The 17237-nt window shown below is 41.9% G+C and overlaps 1 protein-coding gene across 1 annotated transcript in view; it reads right to left on the reverse strand.

Moving 5' to 3' along the window:
• The window catches only part of LOC311051108 (CUB and sushi domain-containing protein 1-like), a gene marked incomplete at its 3' end in the record, with an annotated part of 707106 nt that overhangs the window by 296162 nt on the left and 393707 nt on the right, over positions 1 to 17237 (reverse strand). Inside the window, exons 8-9 of the mRNA XM_084065507.1 lie at positions 15025 to 15106; positions 10531 to 10655 (exon numbers count right to left, since the gene is read on the reverse strand). Of these exons, the coding sequence (XP_083921633.1) occupies positions 10531 to 10655; positions 15025 to 15106 (207 nt within the window). The remainder of the gene's footprint in view (positions 1 to 10530; positions 10656 to 15024; positions 15107 to 17237) is intronic.

Raw genomic sequence — 17237 nt, forward strand, 5'->3', positions numbered from 1 at the left:
AAGAATACCGCCTCGCATCGTTGTGAGCTTGTAGATCTTCTATTTTTAATAATCCTTCATAAATCATAATTGACGCAAACATTTGATATAATCGTGATACTGATTTGAAGTCATATCGGCCAGCCCTATCAGCCCATATCTTATACAGCTAGCTGACCAATCAGGGCGATCTAAAGAGCCACCATGCTCTGACCTGTCACTATGAGTGACCCCTCTCGGACAGGATCTGTCAAACATATCCACCAATATTGCTGCATTGATGCCATTTTATTGTCATGTTTGTGACTAAATAGTACAAGTAAGTAGCCTTGGGAACCAATGGTTCCCGAGCCATGTGGCCCATAGGTCAGGAGCCTATCTCCTGTCTCTGTAACGTGTGTCAGCTTGATGTACAAGTACACCCCCTGGACATGACGCTAGTATAATATGTCGCAGGGACTCACAGAGACTTAACCTTAAGGTAACCCTTGCTGAGTACCAAGCACGAAGGCCTTAGGTACCATTTCTATAGTCTTTGGTATGACTCGGCCGGGGTTTGAACCCCGACCTCCCAATCTCCGGGCGGACACCCTAAGCACAAAGAAAAAGAAAACAGTCTACACTACAGAATCATCACAGAATATTTTTTTTTACAGTTCAGCAATTAACTGAGTAACTAAGTAACTGTAACTATTTTCACCCTTTCTCCATTTTATCTCTACAGAACACTAAAGTACTGTACATGACTATTACATGATGCATGATGTGAGATCACATACAAGCGCATGTTTACATTTGTGGCTCAAACTACCTGATATCTGTGAATACCTGGAGGAAGATCGGGCCATGTACAAACTAATGACAAACTAATGTTGGTAATTATACTGTTCACATCATCACTGAATCTGATTATTGAATACTGAGGGTTCAATTTGCCACCGTGTTTATAACCACAGGCTTGATCACAACAACAAACACTCATGTGTTAAATTGTCGTGGTAAAAGTACAGTATACCAACCACACGGAAGGTGAATGCATAAGCTAAAGTTTATTGTAACGAAAAGCAAACACTCTCAAAAGCTCTTCTCTCTCCCCTGTCTCCAAGCCCCAAGGGCAAAAGCACACATTGGGCCAATCTCAGACCCTTCTTGGTCCACTCACATGGTAATACCGTCCTTGAATGGTTGTATCCTATTTATAAGCATGCTATACTAATAAAACTAATAGACACTAACAATAATAGCTTTGCTGTCCGGTTTAAATTGAGACTAGTAGAAGTGTTTGAGCAGTCCTTGCATGGGGAACATCTGTTGACTGGACTCTTGTGGTTAAATGACGGTAGCAGGCTTTGTGACTGGACTCCCTGCTGTGGAGCCAAACAGAGTCTAAATGCAAAGTCTAAATAGAGAGAGAGAAAGAGGGCTGCAGAGAGACATCCCTGGAGTCTCTGCTACTGAAACGATTTTGAACAAAATGTGTTCAAAATCATTTCTGTCGCAGAGCCACGACATTTAGTCTTAACATTCACATTGTTTCGTAGCTACTGCTGTACATCAAAATTGCTCACTTGTGGGAGGCTCTGTGTAATGGCTTGAATGAACAGTGCTGCTAACCTACTATAACCTGCTATAGATAGGACCAGTCTGAAAGATCTGAATACACTTTCATTTGTAACACTCTCTCAACTGTGACTCCAACCACCAGTATCCCTTTTCTGTATGGTTAAACCACAACATCCGTATTCGAGGGGAAACTTTACGCGTTGCAACGTGACCTATTGTAAGCTGGTAGATTGGATATTTTCAGCAAAGATATTTAACACATTGCCTACCAAGAACTTACTTAGGAATGATCCCTGGACTCTGAGAGAAAGAATGGACGGATGTGACGTCCCAAAAAACGTCACTTCCGTCCACTCCTACATTAGGATTTGTAGAAAAACACATTTAGCTCGGATTTCTACTTTTGATTGGTGAAAACGAGCCTTATTCAACGGGCGATTGCAACAACATGGCTGATCGCGATAAAAATGTTTTTGCTCCGGTGGATAGAGGACACCCTCTCCCACCCCCCAGACACTCTTTGTTTACTTCCGTGTACACAACGTGGCTTCCACAGCTCTCCAAAGATTGTCAATTTAAGTAAGTAAAATACGCTGGCATGGGGATGAAAAACAATGTTCTCCAGTCAATGTGATGATGCAGAGCGAAAACGGAAAATACACTAGCATCTAGCCCTGAGGGACTCCACTCAACAATTTATCGGGTTTGCCTAATTTATGCTCTGTCGTATGACAGCGTAATACACTGAAAACACAATGCCTTGTGAGCTTGTATATCTGCTATGCATCTGCTTGGATACCTGATTTAGTGGTCGTACGACCAAGTATAAATCAGTATCAACAGTCAACACATACAAAAATATATGATAACACAACAGGATATAATAAATAATGTTGATATATGCCATGGGAACGTGTTGGGGGAGACCCCAACACGTTCCCATGGCATTATATCAACATAATGAAAAGACAATAAAACAATAACAAAATAAACTGCATGTGTGCGCCCGCCGCCCCAAGGCATGTAGAGAGGTCTCTCTGCTGAATGCACACCCTGGGATGCTACAATATGAAAATAATGCATAAATAGCAAGTTAGGGGAGAAAATGGAGAAACTCGTTGTTTAATCAAATCAGGTGATTGCAGATTGTGTAAAGCCCATCTTACACACACACACACACACACACACACACACACACACACACACACACACACACACACACGTAAAAGATAATTATCTCACTTCATGTCAACTCTGAAATCGAATTAAATAATCCACAAAATGTATTTTAAATCAATCCTCCTTCTGACCTAAAAACTGACACGTCATTTTCTGGGAGCAACTTTTTCTGGCTAGGCTGATATGATGTAGGACATTTTACTTCCTGCAGTAGACAAAGGGACGGATATGATAGATGTTTCTTCACTTTGACCATTGCTATTTTAACACTATGGATGAGGAAAAGAATGTCAATACTGAAATATATCGAAACACATTTAGAACCGTTAACTCTTGCTCAGTTAATCGAATAATAGAGAAGCAGGTTTTTTATATATACAGTATATATTATTTTCTTATAATATAATATATATTTGTTGATATATTATATCAATGAACTGACATGAAAAAAATGTGAAAAGATTTGTTATAATCAACTAAATCATTTACTCTGATAAACCACTTAAGCCCTGTATTTATATTTGTAAAATGGTGGCATGTGAAAATAGCTGACCTACAAGCAACTTGTAGAACTGCTATTTTCACCTTTTTTAATAATTGTTCATTAATCGTAATCGAGACAAAAGTTTAAAATAATCGTGATATTGAGTTGAAGTCATAACGCCCAGCCTAACATATCCCATAATCTTTCCTGCTGTTCACCGGCACTGTTGAGATACAATGCTGCCACCTTGAACTTGTTAGTAAAGCTCATAAAATGAATCCGTAGTCTGAACATCATTTAATTGAAAGCAGGATACCTAACAATAGGGTGACCATTATTCTGAATCCCCAAAAAGAGGACACTCTACGTGGCATATATATATATATATATATATATATATATATAAATATATATATATATATATATATATATATCAAATAACAAACAAACATGGTTCCTTAAGGGGTTCCAAATGGACCTTTAAACAGGTCTGTAACTTTGAGAGTGTACAAATGGAACCAAATGAACCCTTACAGGTCTGTAGCTCTCAGAGTTATGGGGGTCCTTGATTTTTTTTTTTTGTAGGACCACTGATTTAAGTATGTGCCTCTTGACTTCTGTATGGATATTTAGCTTTTTAACTAAATAAAATAAAATCTCTCTTAGGCTTATCTTAGAAAAAGAGAGGTAGCCCATTCAACAAACCCCCATATCTTCTGCTTTGCCAGGTTATACAAAATATTCGCTCAATTTGATTTGCAGAGGAGCTCACCTCGCACAGCTGTCTTGTGCTTTGCAGTGTTGGTATGGGCTTTGCAGGTCTGAAGAACCTTTATTTGCGACAGACAAGTGCCAGCTTTGCAGACAATACAATCTGCTTCTCATTGGTCACGACTTAGACGAAAACAGTACTTTTTATGAATTTCAACGGTGAAATGGTATTTGCGTTTCGGCATTTTCATTCATTCATGGGAGAGCCCAGGCTCTGTGCAGCCACAGCGAACCTTTGCTTTGATCTGAGCGAAGACCAGGGCAGAGTCGAGTTATGAATAATACACGTTTCGGGCTTCGGGTTGGAAGTCCGCCTCTCAGAGTGTGTTTTTCCAAGCGAACCATTGAACGTGCATTGTAAATACATTATGCTTTAATGGTCTGTGACTGTGCACTGCATACAGATACACGCGCAAAACCCCGTACATTTGAAGGAATTTATAACCCCCCCCCCCCTACAGGCCAGACAGGCCCCCAAAAGAGGACATGTACGGGTAAAAGAGGACATATGGTCACCCGATTAAGGAAGGCAGCTATTGTGTTCCATTTCTGTTAGGCTAACAAAGATGGAACACAATAGCTGCCTTCCTTAATCGGATTTCATGAATCTCTTTAGTGGTTGTGGATCCTAATTCTGACAAGGAAATGGAAAAGATTTGCAGCTTCACCTGTAATTTAAATCGCAAAGTGTGAAGAAGAATATGCCCCTACAGTACAGGTAAATTAGCACCCAGAGATTGCTGAGATTCACAGCTGTGACTGGCATACTTAATCATTTTCACAGATCACACTACTTCCTTATTGCAGTGGTTCTCAAACATTTGATGTCAAGGACTCACAAACTGATACAGATTAGGCCACAGACCCACATTTGAGAAGGTTTTGTGCCAGCAATCCCCATGAGAGAACATTTTGTTGTTAGATTAGATTCAGTACATCATTCTATGATCTGAATAATATTCTTATACATTATCTCATTGGGGTAACTTATAGCCATTAGCCAGTGAAAGAAATACTGAAATTAAACTATTCCTCATTTTGCTGGGGACCCCATAGGACTCCCTCAAGGAACCCTGGGGCACCCCAGACCCCACTTTGACAGCCAATGCCTTACTGTAGAGCTACATTTTTAGCTTTGGAACACACGTTACCCTTGGAGAAAAAGTCCCTGTAGTGTCCCCCTTACTGTGGCACCTTTGTTTCTCAGAGTCTGCTATGCTGTTAACATAGAAATTGTCCTCGTTTGCCAATTCCCCTCCCTGTGGAAGGCAATATAGCTCGTCTACACAGGCTCATAAAGTCACCAACGTACTATTGCCTTAAAGGGATATTTGGCAAAAAGTCATTATATTCTGTTAAGGATCCTCTTTAACTCTCCGGGGTGCCATAACATTAAAGGGCTACCAATGGCATTTTAAATTTCAGTCACTTTTAGTCAACAGGCACTGTGACACTGTGCTGCTGCTGGTGGTGGTGATGGAGGAGGAGTTCACCACTATTATTTATCATAACGAGCCCGCTTGAGGCTATCTCTACCAGTATATGGTACACAGTAAAATCCTGAGTGTTGCTTCAACACTGAGAGACCTGCAAGAGTTAAATGAACACTCAGGATGTTGCTGTGTAGGCAGAGTGGAAAGCAGGAGAACAGGAAGAGGAGAAGAAGGGAAGAGTCTGACAGTGCGAACGAAAGGAAATGGGACCGCAAAGGAGATGTGAGATAAAGAAAGGCAGAGGGAGAGAAGATATAGAGCAGGAATGAGTGGATTGATTGAGATAGAGGTAGAGGGGAACGAGACAGAGAGAGAGAGAGAGAGAGAGAGAGAGAGAGAGAGAGATTGACGAGAGAGAGAGAGAGATACCAAGAGAGAAAGAACTCAGATGACTGATCTACTTGTTAATTGGAAAAGAGAGGACACACACACAAGCGTATGCAATTACGCATACACACACACAATACACGCTGTGTGACTCATTCACTCAGAGACCAGTTTCTAATTAACAGTAAAGTCTCAGCAGAGACGAGAGGGACTTGTGGGTTTGAATCCCAGAGTGTGACACTCCACAGCTACTCTCTCAAACTGACACACTGCTGCCAAATCTGTCTGTTCCTCTGTAATCCACTGCTCCACTGGTCTTTGTGTTGACCAGTGTGCATCATGTCTTATGTCATGTCATACACAGACCCACCCACGCACGCACACACGGGCGCACGGACGGACACGCGGACGGACGCACGGACGGACGGACGCACGGACGGACGCACGCACACATAGATGTAAGCATGCAAGTCTCTTTATGGTTTCCTGTCAGTGGTTGGCTGATTCACCTATTTATACATTTAATGTATAATCAGTATGAATCAGTGTCTTAGTTTAAACACTTTCAACCTAACATCCCTATTTTGGGCATGTAAAAAAATATCACAAACAGCAAATGATCAACAAGCTCTCAACATATGTTGTACGAAAAACAATATAGTGCATGATCATAAACCATGTCATCTGAGTCAGTGTGAGAGTGTACTTATTACATTTTCCATTTGTACCCATTTTTTACAGCCATTCCGTGACCCTCCCCCCATCCATTCTTTTGGTAATGCAAAACGTGTGAATTAAAACACCTCGCACCAAAGGGAAGACCCAGTCCTTCCAAATTCCAGATCAGACAGTTGAGAGCCATGGATCAAGTATGGGTTTCCGGACAAGTTCTGCTCAGTCAGAACATTATAATGGAAAATAAGCCTCATCAGCCTGCTGGTATTCCCATCAATATTCATGACCACAGGTTGACATGCAGAGCTTGGTTCTTTTGACAGTTCAGTTGTCAGGCTAAAACATGGCCATAAATATGCATAAAATGGATGGATGTTTAAATAATGAGTTTACACGCACAGGTGCTGTTGCGCACGCCTGAGATCTATTCTGTTTAGTGTCAATGAGTATAATTTCCTCAATGCACTGTATGCACGAAATATGAACAAAGTTTTTTCAGTGAGCTTCAGTGAGCTAAGAATAAAAGTAGTCCCAAAAAATAAAAATAAGGACAAAAAGTATACAATTAATCTAAAATGTCTAATGAAAACAAGCTAAAAAGTGAGGAGAATACATTTCATAGTGCATTTCCGAGTAGAGTAATTTTAGAAATGGATGTGCGTACATTTTGTGACCAAATACAGTATATATATAGTCTTTCTTTGTCACATCCTCCTCCATCTCTGCTCTCTGTCTCTCTCTGGCTGACAGGAATAGCCCTAGTCAGGATGGAAGTCAGGAAGCAAGTCAGGCAGGTCCCTGCAGCTACACACACACACACACACACACACGTGCGCACACGCACACGCACACACACACACACACACACACACACACACAATAATATGATGTGACAGAGACCCTACAGTATGTGTCTGAGCATAGGGACTGCCTGTCCGTCAAAGATACGAACGCACGCGCGCACACGCACACGCACACACACGCAGAGCTCAGGGGGAGTATTGGTATGAGGTGTGACACTGTCCTTGTGGATACTAGTCAATGTGTGTGTGACTGTGTGCACGTCCTAGCTGTCTCTCTGTTCCGTGTGGAGCAATGCAGCCAACAGGGTATTGTCACCATGTGTGTGTGTGGGCAGCTGGAGCCACTGTGTCTTTGCTCTGCCACTCACATACTTATTTAGTCAGCTAGTCAGTCAGAGCGTCATTAGGCTACATTCAGTGTCCCTGAGCTTGTGAGTCGTCTGTCTGCAGAGTCTATGCCGTATTCTCAAACGTTTTCATGTCAAGGACCCCCAAATTAATTGTGTATTTGGCCACGGACGACCATTTGAAAAGATTTTGTGTCAGGGACCCCCAGAGAGAGATTGCAGATCGGCTGTTTTTGAATGTCCGACATATACAAAGTGGTTAAACTGATTGTGATGCTATATTAATGTTGTTGGTATCCTGGAACCCATTGAAGGACCCCTGGTGTTTCCTGGACCCCACTTTGAGAATCACTGCTGTATACTATACTGCTATTAAAAGTGCTCTATCTATCTACTTTAGTGTCTAGTATGGTTGCCAACATCCAGAACTGGAGAAACGGGACACATGCACGCGCGCTCAGCGCGCGTGCATGGGTCCCTCAAATTGCATGGGTCCCGCAATTTTTTTCGGGTTTCCCGCGGATAAAGTTACTTTTTTTGTTACTTTATTTCGGTTTTAGGGTTAGGGTTAGGGTTGGGAACAGGCTGACATGCCACACAAACAATGATGCTGCGCCCACCTGAGAAAATCTCACACACACATACACACGCACTGTGCCTGCCCTGTCAACTGAGCGGTCCTAGCGCCCTTCGCATACAGCACACAAACACGCAGCCAGACACACCGCATTGTGCGCAAACAGAAATATATTTTTCATTTTTCCCTTTACACCGGAGTCCGGGACAAACAAAGTCCCGTACGGGACACGCCCCTTTTGGCTCAAATACGGGGCGTCCCGGCTAATACGGGACGGTTGGCAACCCTAGTGTCTAGATATGCTACTATTCTAGCATTCTAGTATTACTCTTACAAGTAAGACGCGCGAACGCTGGAAGCGAACGCAGCTCCAAAATATTGTGTATTTAAGGACGTGTGTGTGTGTGTGTTTTGACTGTAGCTGCACTCTGGCGCACTCTGTGGCTGCACACAGGCAGTGCACGCACAGTATTGCACACAGAGACACACACACAAACAAGCCGAGCAGAGTTTCATAGTATGCTCCACTTGGGCGGAGGCGCGGCTTCGCCGCGCCTCCTTCCGCGTTCGCAATAAAGTCTAAAACTATACTTTATATTATAACATGTCCACAAAAAAGGAAATGTGTAGCCAAAACTGCTTCCTTTGTGTATCTTTTGTGCTCAAACAAAATACCATGTCCACGCTGATGTGGATCAAATTGAAAACGGCATTTATCTGTAGAAAGTTTTCCATCGACACCCACATTTCCATATTGTTTTCTATAGGTTCACCTTATGCATTTAAATGCCAAAAAAATAGAAACACTTACAGTCATGTTCACAATGTCAAATGTTTTGATTGCAAACTATAACAACATCTTTGGGGAGTTAATAAATTACACTTTTTTTTTTAAGTTTCAGACCCCCACCCATAATTTGTTTTGAGGTGAATCCCTCATGATAAATCAAATTGCATTTTAGTTAAGTGGCTATATTGCATAGTTTAGTGCATAGTAAGTGTGACAGCACACCTGGCAGTATAGCTTACCATTAGAAAAATATAGAACATCTCTTGCTCTAAATGGATGAACAATCGCGGACCACAGGTGTATCTATAAAAAGTAGGAATAAGCCTTAAGTGCCATCACAGTGTGCATACAAATCTTGACAGATGTGGCTCACATCTGTCATTAAGCTATGTTTCAAAGGTTCCAATACAACTGGAGAAGGGACCATAGCGCTTCTCCAAACGGCAGACAAAGGAACTGGGGGAAAGAAGGGCCTGTTTCCAGACTCCCATTACTCCTATTATGCTTATGCCGTCGTCACCAAATTCCCTTCAATAATAACCCATTTCAGATCAGCTGCACTTAATGAGCAGAAACAGTAAGTGTCGCTGGATATTTCAAGATTCTCAATTAAGATCACTGATCATATCAGAGGCTAGTTACTTCCGGGTTACCCAGAATGCTCCAAAAGGGAGTCACTTTCACACTCACACACACACACACACACACACACACACACACACACACACACACACACACACACACACACACACACACACACACACACACACACACACACACACACACACACACACACACACACACACACACACACACCGTATCTTGGATGACCAACACATACTGCTGGTAAATAAAATGTAGTCCAAGTTTATTATTCATACATTCATTCATTCATTGGTGAATGTTGAGCCCCAGGACAGATATTTGCTCCATGGCGTGCAAAGTAGAGATGTTTTTATGAAATTAAAGTAAAGCTTTAAATGTTTATATTCAATTAACTGTGTTTTTGTTATTGTATCTGCATGGGTGTTTTATTTATATTCTATATATTTATGTCTGGGAATGATAAATAGCCTGGTACACAGCAATATCTGAAATGTTACTTTAATTAACCAGATAATACTGTAGCCTATACAAAATGTAGCATAGATAGAGGGGCTGTCAAATAAATAATTGAACATTGAATATTCATACACTTTGGGGAATAAACGTGCAATAGATGTAAATAATACTGCATAATTAGTAGGCATGACTACCGTTCAATGTTTTATAATGTCAGTTCAACCAAAGCAGGGTGCGCTGGCCATTTGTGTAGCCTATGTTTAGTGCGTGCGTGGACACATCAGCCTCTCATCCATCTAAACAAGCCAGGCAAAACACATTCCACTCTCATAACATGGACAAAAAACTGTGACACATTTTCCGCAATTCATGCGACATGATTGGGTGTGCAAACACATTTAAAAAATACACACCGTTGCAATTCAATGCATTGCAATTCAATGCATTGCAACACAACTCGACAGACAGACAGAAACTTACTTCTACAGATAGGTCTGTGGTCACTCCATGCAGCCAGCGTGTCAGTAACTCGTTGACAGGTGATACTTTTGGATCCTTGTAGAACGTAACTGTCATCACAGCTGAACTGGACACTGGATCCAACCCTGTAGTATGGGAAAACATAACAAATAACATCTTAAAACTATAATTATGTGTTCAGTGTTCCCACAGCGCATGCCTATCATCACAGCGAGAACCGGACACTTGATCCAACATGGGAGAAAATAATGAAATATAATGAAATCAGAATGATAATTATGCTATTAATGATTAATTGGCTCCTTAATCCCAGTATAATATAGCTGTCATCACAGCTGATTTAATTAGCTTTTTTAATTCCTCTCTTCTCTCCTCTTCACTAATTTCATTCCTCTTCTCTTCTCTTCCTCCTCTCCTTTGTGTCTTTTGTGTAAACTGTTCCGTATCTTCTCAACCCCTCTTATCTCCATCCCTCCATTTGTTTGTCACTTGTCCCGGTCACCCCCTTCCACCCCGATCTCAAACTCCCTGCTGTCAAATACATGTAAGGGACACCCCAGCTCTCTAACTGTTACTCTGCACGATGCCTTGTCTGAACAGCTTAATGTCCCCACCCTGCTGATAGACACAGCAGTCTGGTACAGTACCACCTGGCCAAACATTTTCTATCTTCTGTAAGACCCTGCTTAATCACTGGCTCCGCTGTGTCATTGGACAGTGTTGTCCAGTACAGCCTATCTCGAACCCTCCCTGTGGGTCTCTTTCTCCAGAGTCACAAACTGTGGATCAGCTGTTCTCAACCTGTGGGCCGGGGGCCACTGGTGGGCTTTGAGAGTATGGCAAGTGGGCCCACAAATAACTGGCACAAATGTGAGATTTTAATGATATACAACACTGATATATAAAACCGTTAAAGACCATGTAAACAGGAAGTACCCTAACCCAGTATGCGTAGGCCTATAAACAGTATTACTTATTCACATTTTGTCAGACCACAGAATAATATGTTATAAACCACCCAGCCAAATTAGAATGGTTAAACAAATTGTGAAGTATATAAAATTTGGTTTCAAAGTCATGAAAAATAAGTTGTAGTTTTTCTGCTAAGGCCTGTGGGCCCTAACCTGACTCTGACCCTGACAGATGGAAGAAGCTCACGTCACATTTGTTTAACAGGCTACTTCCATCTGGGACCTGTAGCACAATCCCTTTTTTCTCCAAGCTACTTGGCAGGTGATTGGATGATCCCGTCCCTAGCAGCCGCTGATTGGTTTGAACACGCAGCGGTGCGGGCCGCTCTACTGTCTGTGCGAGTCCAGATGGAGGCTGTATTGCGAAGTCAATACCGCCCCCACCTGGCGAAGTCAGGTTATGTGGGCCCAACACTGGGAGCAGTTTTTCTGGGTGGAGCTAAACGCCTCACCTGATGACACGCTCACGCTTCTGGTGACACAGACAACTAACTCTTGCCTAACCACCGCAATGTCATGCCTTTAGACATGATAAAGCTTTTATTTCCTTCACAACACTATCAAGACGTCTCTGGCAGCAGCCAACTTTCGTGGGGTGTGGCTTAAGATTCCCATGACAGTGCAAGCCTTTCTATCAGCTAGCTTCCAACTTTCAACAGTTGAATCTCCTGAAAGTTTTGTCTGTATTTGTGCTTTTCGCTCTTGAGGTTCCACCACGGTGTCACATCGCATCATCCATCTGTTCCCGGCTCCTGATTCCTGGTGTGTAATGATGATTGGAAGTGACTCTCTAACACGCACACAGAGGTAATGACCTTGCTCAAACACAGGCATCTCCTTTAATAGGCCTACTGCGTGTGTGCAGTGACAGTTGCTAATAGTGACGGGAAACAGCGGGAGTTAGACTTAAAAAGATAAATCTGTTTTTGTCTAAGTTTGTTTTCTCCTAAGCTGTATTTGGATGAATCTTTTTGACCTGCTGAGAGTATACAGAGAACCAGGTGAAACTGGAATGCAGAGCTTGGTGAATCACAACAGGACATCCATACCACAGTTTAAAGCTACAAGAGTGACTCATAAGGGGAAAGTGTCCTTTTAAATCTGCTCAGGCCCGGGGCGTGGTTAAAGGAGTAGTTCACCCAAAGAAGGACTTATATGTTCTATCAATTACACAACGCCATGAAGCCTTGAATTCATTTTTCAAGATTTTTTTGTTTTTGTGCCTTTCCTAAGCCGATCATTTGATGACCGGGTGGCTGCTCAGTAGGAGACTCTTTGAGGCCGCGTTTAGACGACGACGGTCTCTAGAGAAAACGGCCAAGTCCTGTTGAGTTCTCACTTTTTATTCTGCATTTAGATGGAGGCGCAATGGTGATTGAAAACGCTGTAGTGTGCATGCCAGATGGCTAGGTGGCGGTGATGCACTGCCAGATAGACCTGTCACGAATGCGTAGAAGCACTTCCGTTCTACTTCCTGTCACAGCTGTTTGTTTACACTAGAAGTTCGGCCCGCTGCGAGGCCTCACCTCTAGCGCCCGTGCCCACGTAGCGCCCACTTGGCACCGCAAATCAGTGGCATAGCGTCATGAGGGCCAGTGGGGCCATGGCTCTGTCAGTAAAGACCCTCTAGCACATCTGATGTCTGGCATAGAGGGGCGGATTCAAAATCTCCAGAGAAAACATCCGTGGGCTCCCATTGGTTCACCGATCCGTGCGCCCGCCTCCTCCCCCAATCTGCAGTATTGAGAGCCCTGACGTCACAACATTTGGAGTGACGCCCACTGCACTCTGGTTGGTTGGGGAAATGAAAGGTTGACTCGCAATTCAGATTTTTCATATTCCTTCCTGATTGACTAAAATTGCCTTCCAAAGTTTGCAGGAGTGCTCTGTTTTGAACAAAATGTCTCAAATCATGAACACAGCATGCAATTTCCGTGAAATTTTGCACGCACATTCCCACTACGTCAAGGAAGAAATGCTACTTGAACATTTTAAAATCAGCCTCATGGTGGCGCTATAACAGGCCGATTTGTTTTTGCCTATAACTGTACCGATCTGTGTAAAACTTTGTATGCACACTCTCTACAGGCCAAGGAAAACCTTTGCCCAGCATTTTTCACATCTGCCTTTTATAGCGCCACCAGGAGGCCGACTTACGTAAAACACATTTTTTGGTTGTAAGCCTTCAGATTTTATCCAAATTTCACGCAAATCGGTACACATGATCTCTATAGTCATGTGATCAAGAAGGATCTTGTTGTTAGATGTTTCATAGTCCATCCTGATTGACTAAAATTGACATCTAAAGTTTGCAGGAGTGGCCCGTTTTGAACAAAATGCCGCAAATCATGAATGCAGCGTCCGATTGCAGTGAAACTTTGCTTGCACATTCGCACTACGTTGAGGTACAAATGCCACCATTTTAACATTGCCCTATTATAGCGCCACCTTGAGGCCAATTTTTCAACAGTTTTCTTTTTTTATATTACTCCTACAAATTGTGTCCAAACATCAAGCAAATCGGTACCCATTATCTCTATAGTCAAGTGGTCAAGATGGTTCCGTCCGATTTTTCATATTACATCCTGATTGCCAAATTCCGAACATTGCTGCCCCACAATAACCTACCTGACCTGGCGGAGACCTGTGCTCCGAAGAGCACTTTTTCTAGTTTGCTCTTGTTATGGAAAGTACTTTGGGTCAGCTGCTGTTGTTATTAAATGTGCTATATAAATACATTTGACTTGACTTGACTCTTCATGTCTCTCTACACTCTGGGCAGAAATGGCCCAAAATATCTTTAAACATTGTAAAAGAACTATATCTACCTCTACCAAGCCATTATGTATTTTATAGATTGCAGTGATACTGTATATGATCAAGTTTCCATAGACTGGTTTCTTGCTTACAAACATCACTGGGTGTATGCACATTCAGGTGGCAAAAAGGTAGATGGACACAAGATTGTAGTCAACCATACAATGTCATTTTGAGTTGGATCTATTTGTTTGTCTTTCATTTGCATATTAATATAACATTATGTAAAATGCTAGCTAACAATAGCTGACTATCAGTATAGTCATCAGGTCTCAGAATTAAATAGGCCGACTATGTTTGCTATTCAAATGTTGATCTAGCCGAATCACAAAAACCTTATGGCTTGCTCACAACAAGCCATATATGAATTTCATACAACTTTGGTTGAATAAAATGTAAACCTCTGGTTTTGTTGGTAGATGTTGTCTATCTTCTACTTATTTAACGATATCAGGAGCATGGTGCTAATGTTAATGCCAATAAGGTAACTATAAGTCAAACTAAACACATAGTAAGAGCTGAAAACTTTTTTTTGTATTTTAGACAAACAGCAACACTATCCAAATGGTCTGGAAACAATTCTGGTCCCATCATCACGAAACATCCACACTACCGTCAAGGACACTTCATTGTTTTTGTCGTCCATGACTAGACCTGATGCAAAAAAACTCCCACAGAAAACCAAGTAAAATGTAATGATACTCACTGGAAGTTGGAACCCATCCTCTTGCCATTTTCTGGAACTCCAGGATCAGGGCAAACATCACCCGCAAGTCCACTCTGACTCACTGGGAATTCAAGAGAAGACAGCAGTCAGTGGTTGTGTGGAAATATATCTAGACACAAACACTTTGTAGAGGCACTGAAGACAATGAACATTCTCCAGCATTCAAAGTAAAGATAACATCTAAGTCTGAAATTGTCATCTCTTTTGGAAAATAAATGAATATTTTTCAAGTGACGGTTGTGAAGTTGTGAATAGATGGATGAGGATCATGTGTTGACCTGTGACAAGGACCTCCAATAAAATACTTTTTGAAAGGGAGCCATGCACCGTTATTACACTCAAATACTGTAGGGAACATTTGTTGATGGATGGTTGGGTTCTGTGAAAACTAGGTGTTTTATGTGCAGAGAGACTACTCAGAAGAGCATGCGCATCACATTTCATCTGCCAGATGAAGTACGACGAGGCACCTTTTCCATTGATTAATTTATCAGATTAAGCATTTTGTAAATTGAATATAGATTCCGGTATGATACACAGTCATATACTGGAATTAAAGTAGCAGCCAGAAGAGACCATATGAAACAAGAGAAACTTGTGGAAACTAGTTCTGTCTGAATAATGTATCTTTCTTTATGTAAAACTGTCGCCACTGAGGAAACATGGCAGCTGCCATTAATCATAAATAATATAACCAATGAAAAGGAGATGTCCTTTCTGACACCAATTGGATCGTCCATATAGGGTTAGGGTTAAAGTAAGTGAACCACTTAAACCCTGTACTTCATTGACCAATTGCTCCCAATGAGTAGGTTGGTGCCTTGCATGGTTTCCTCTGCCATCAGTGTATGAATGTGTGTGTGAATGTGTGAATGTAATGCACAATCATTGTAAAGCGCCTTGGATAAAGGTGCTATGTAAATGCACCATTTACCATTTACGAATGTTCCCCTATTATGACATGCCCAGAATAGGAACACTAGGGTTCATGTGGTTAAAATGGTGGAATATTTCTTCTAACATGGTAGATATAAAAAATAAAATGCAGAGAATAGAAGATGCTTGCTGATAGAGAGACAGATGGAGCGAAAAGATGCATACAATGAGAGAATGCGGGTCTTCCCATGAAGCGGTTGATGGAAAAGAGAAAAAAAAAGAAGAAGCAGTGAACCGAGGATCCTGACAGCGAGGAAATAAATGGACTGAAAATGACGGATACGATGAAAGAATGCAGGTCCTGGCAAGAAATTGCGGTTGGGTCATAAATACAAGACAGCTATGAGGTCAGCACGGACACCGTGTGGCTGCCATCCATTCTGCTCTGAAAACCATGCCTTCAGGACACCGTCACTGTCGGGCGGAAACCTTGTATGTCCAAAACCGTTAATTCTGAGAAAATGGAAGAAATAAAACAGAACCTGTGTTCCAGTGCATGCGATGTTGTTATTATTTAGTCACATGCTTTTGTTAACCACTTAAATCCCATATGGGTAACCCTGAGGCCGTCAGGGCTCTATAATCGTGTATTTTCTGTTTTCTGTTATTGTGGAGAAAGCTTTCACTGAAAATAGCGTATTATCGACAATGCGACGCAACGCGTCGCGTTGTGAGCTTGTCGATCTGCTATTGTTGTGAGCTTGTCGATCTGGGAAAAAAGCTTTCCCCACAATACGGATGCTGGGGTTTAAGTAGTTACTACTTCTCATTGGTTCAATATTTATAAAACCCACAGACACACTTAACCACTTTCACCCAAAGATGTAAATAATCAATAATCAATCAAAAATAGCTAAAACAGCCGATCTACAAGCACACAACGCGCTGCACCGTGACGTGCTGTACGCTTGTAGATCGGCTATTTTTGCTACTTTTAAACACTGTATTATGACGAAGTAGGGCGTTAATGTACGAGGAAAAAAAAACGAAACATTGAAATATGGAGATACAAGGTTTCTGTTCGACAGCAATGATATTCTCCCACTCCACGCCCCATTCACTGCCCTTTAGGTACCTAATCTTGCCGTTGACTTGCTGTCCAGAAAGAAAAAAACATATAAATATAACAGGATGTGTGTGTGTGTGTGTGTGTGTGTGTGTGTGTGTGTGTGTGTGTGTGTGTGTGTGTGTGTGTGTGTGTGTGTGTGTGTGTGTGTGTGTGTGTGTGTGTGTGTGTGTAGGAAAAGAAAAGAAAA

The sequence above is a fragment of the Gymnoscopelus microlampas genome (assembly GCF_963454915.1).
Source record: "Gymnoscopelus microlampas genome assembly, chromosome: 1".
In the NCBI taxonomy this organism is placed as follows: domain Eukaryota; kingdom Metazoa; phylum Chordata; class Actinopteri; order Myctophiformes; family Myctophidae; genus Gymnoscopelus; species Gymnoscopelus microlampas.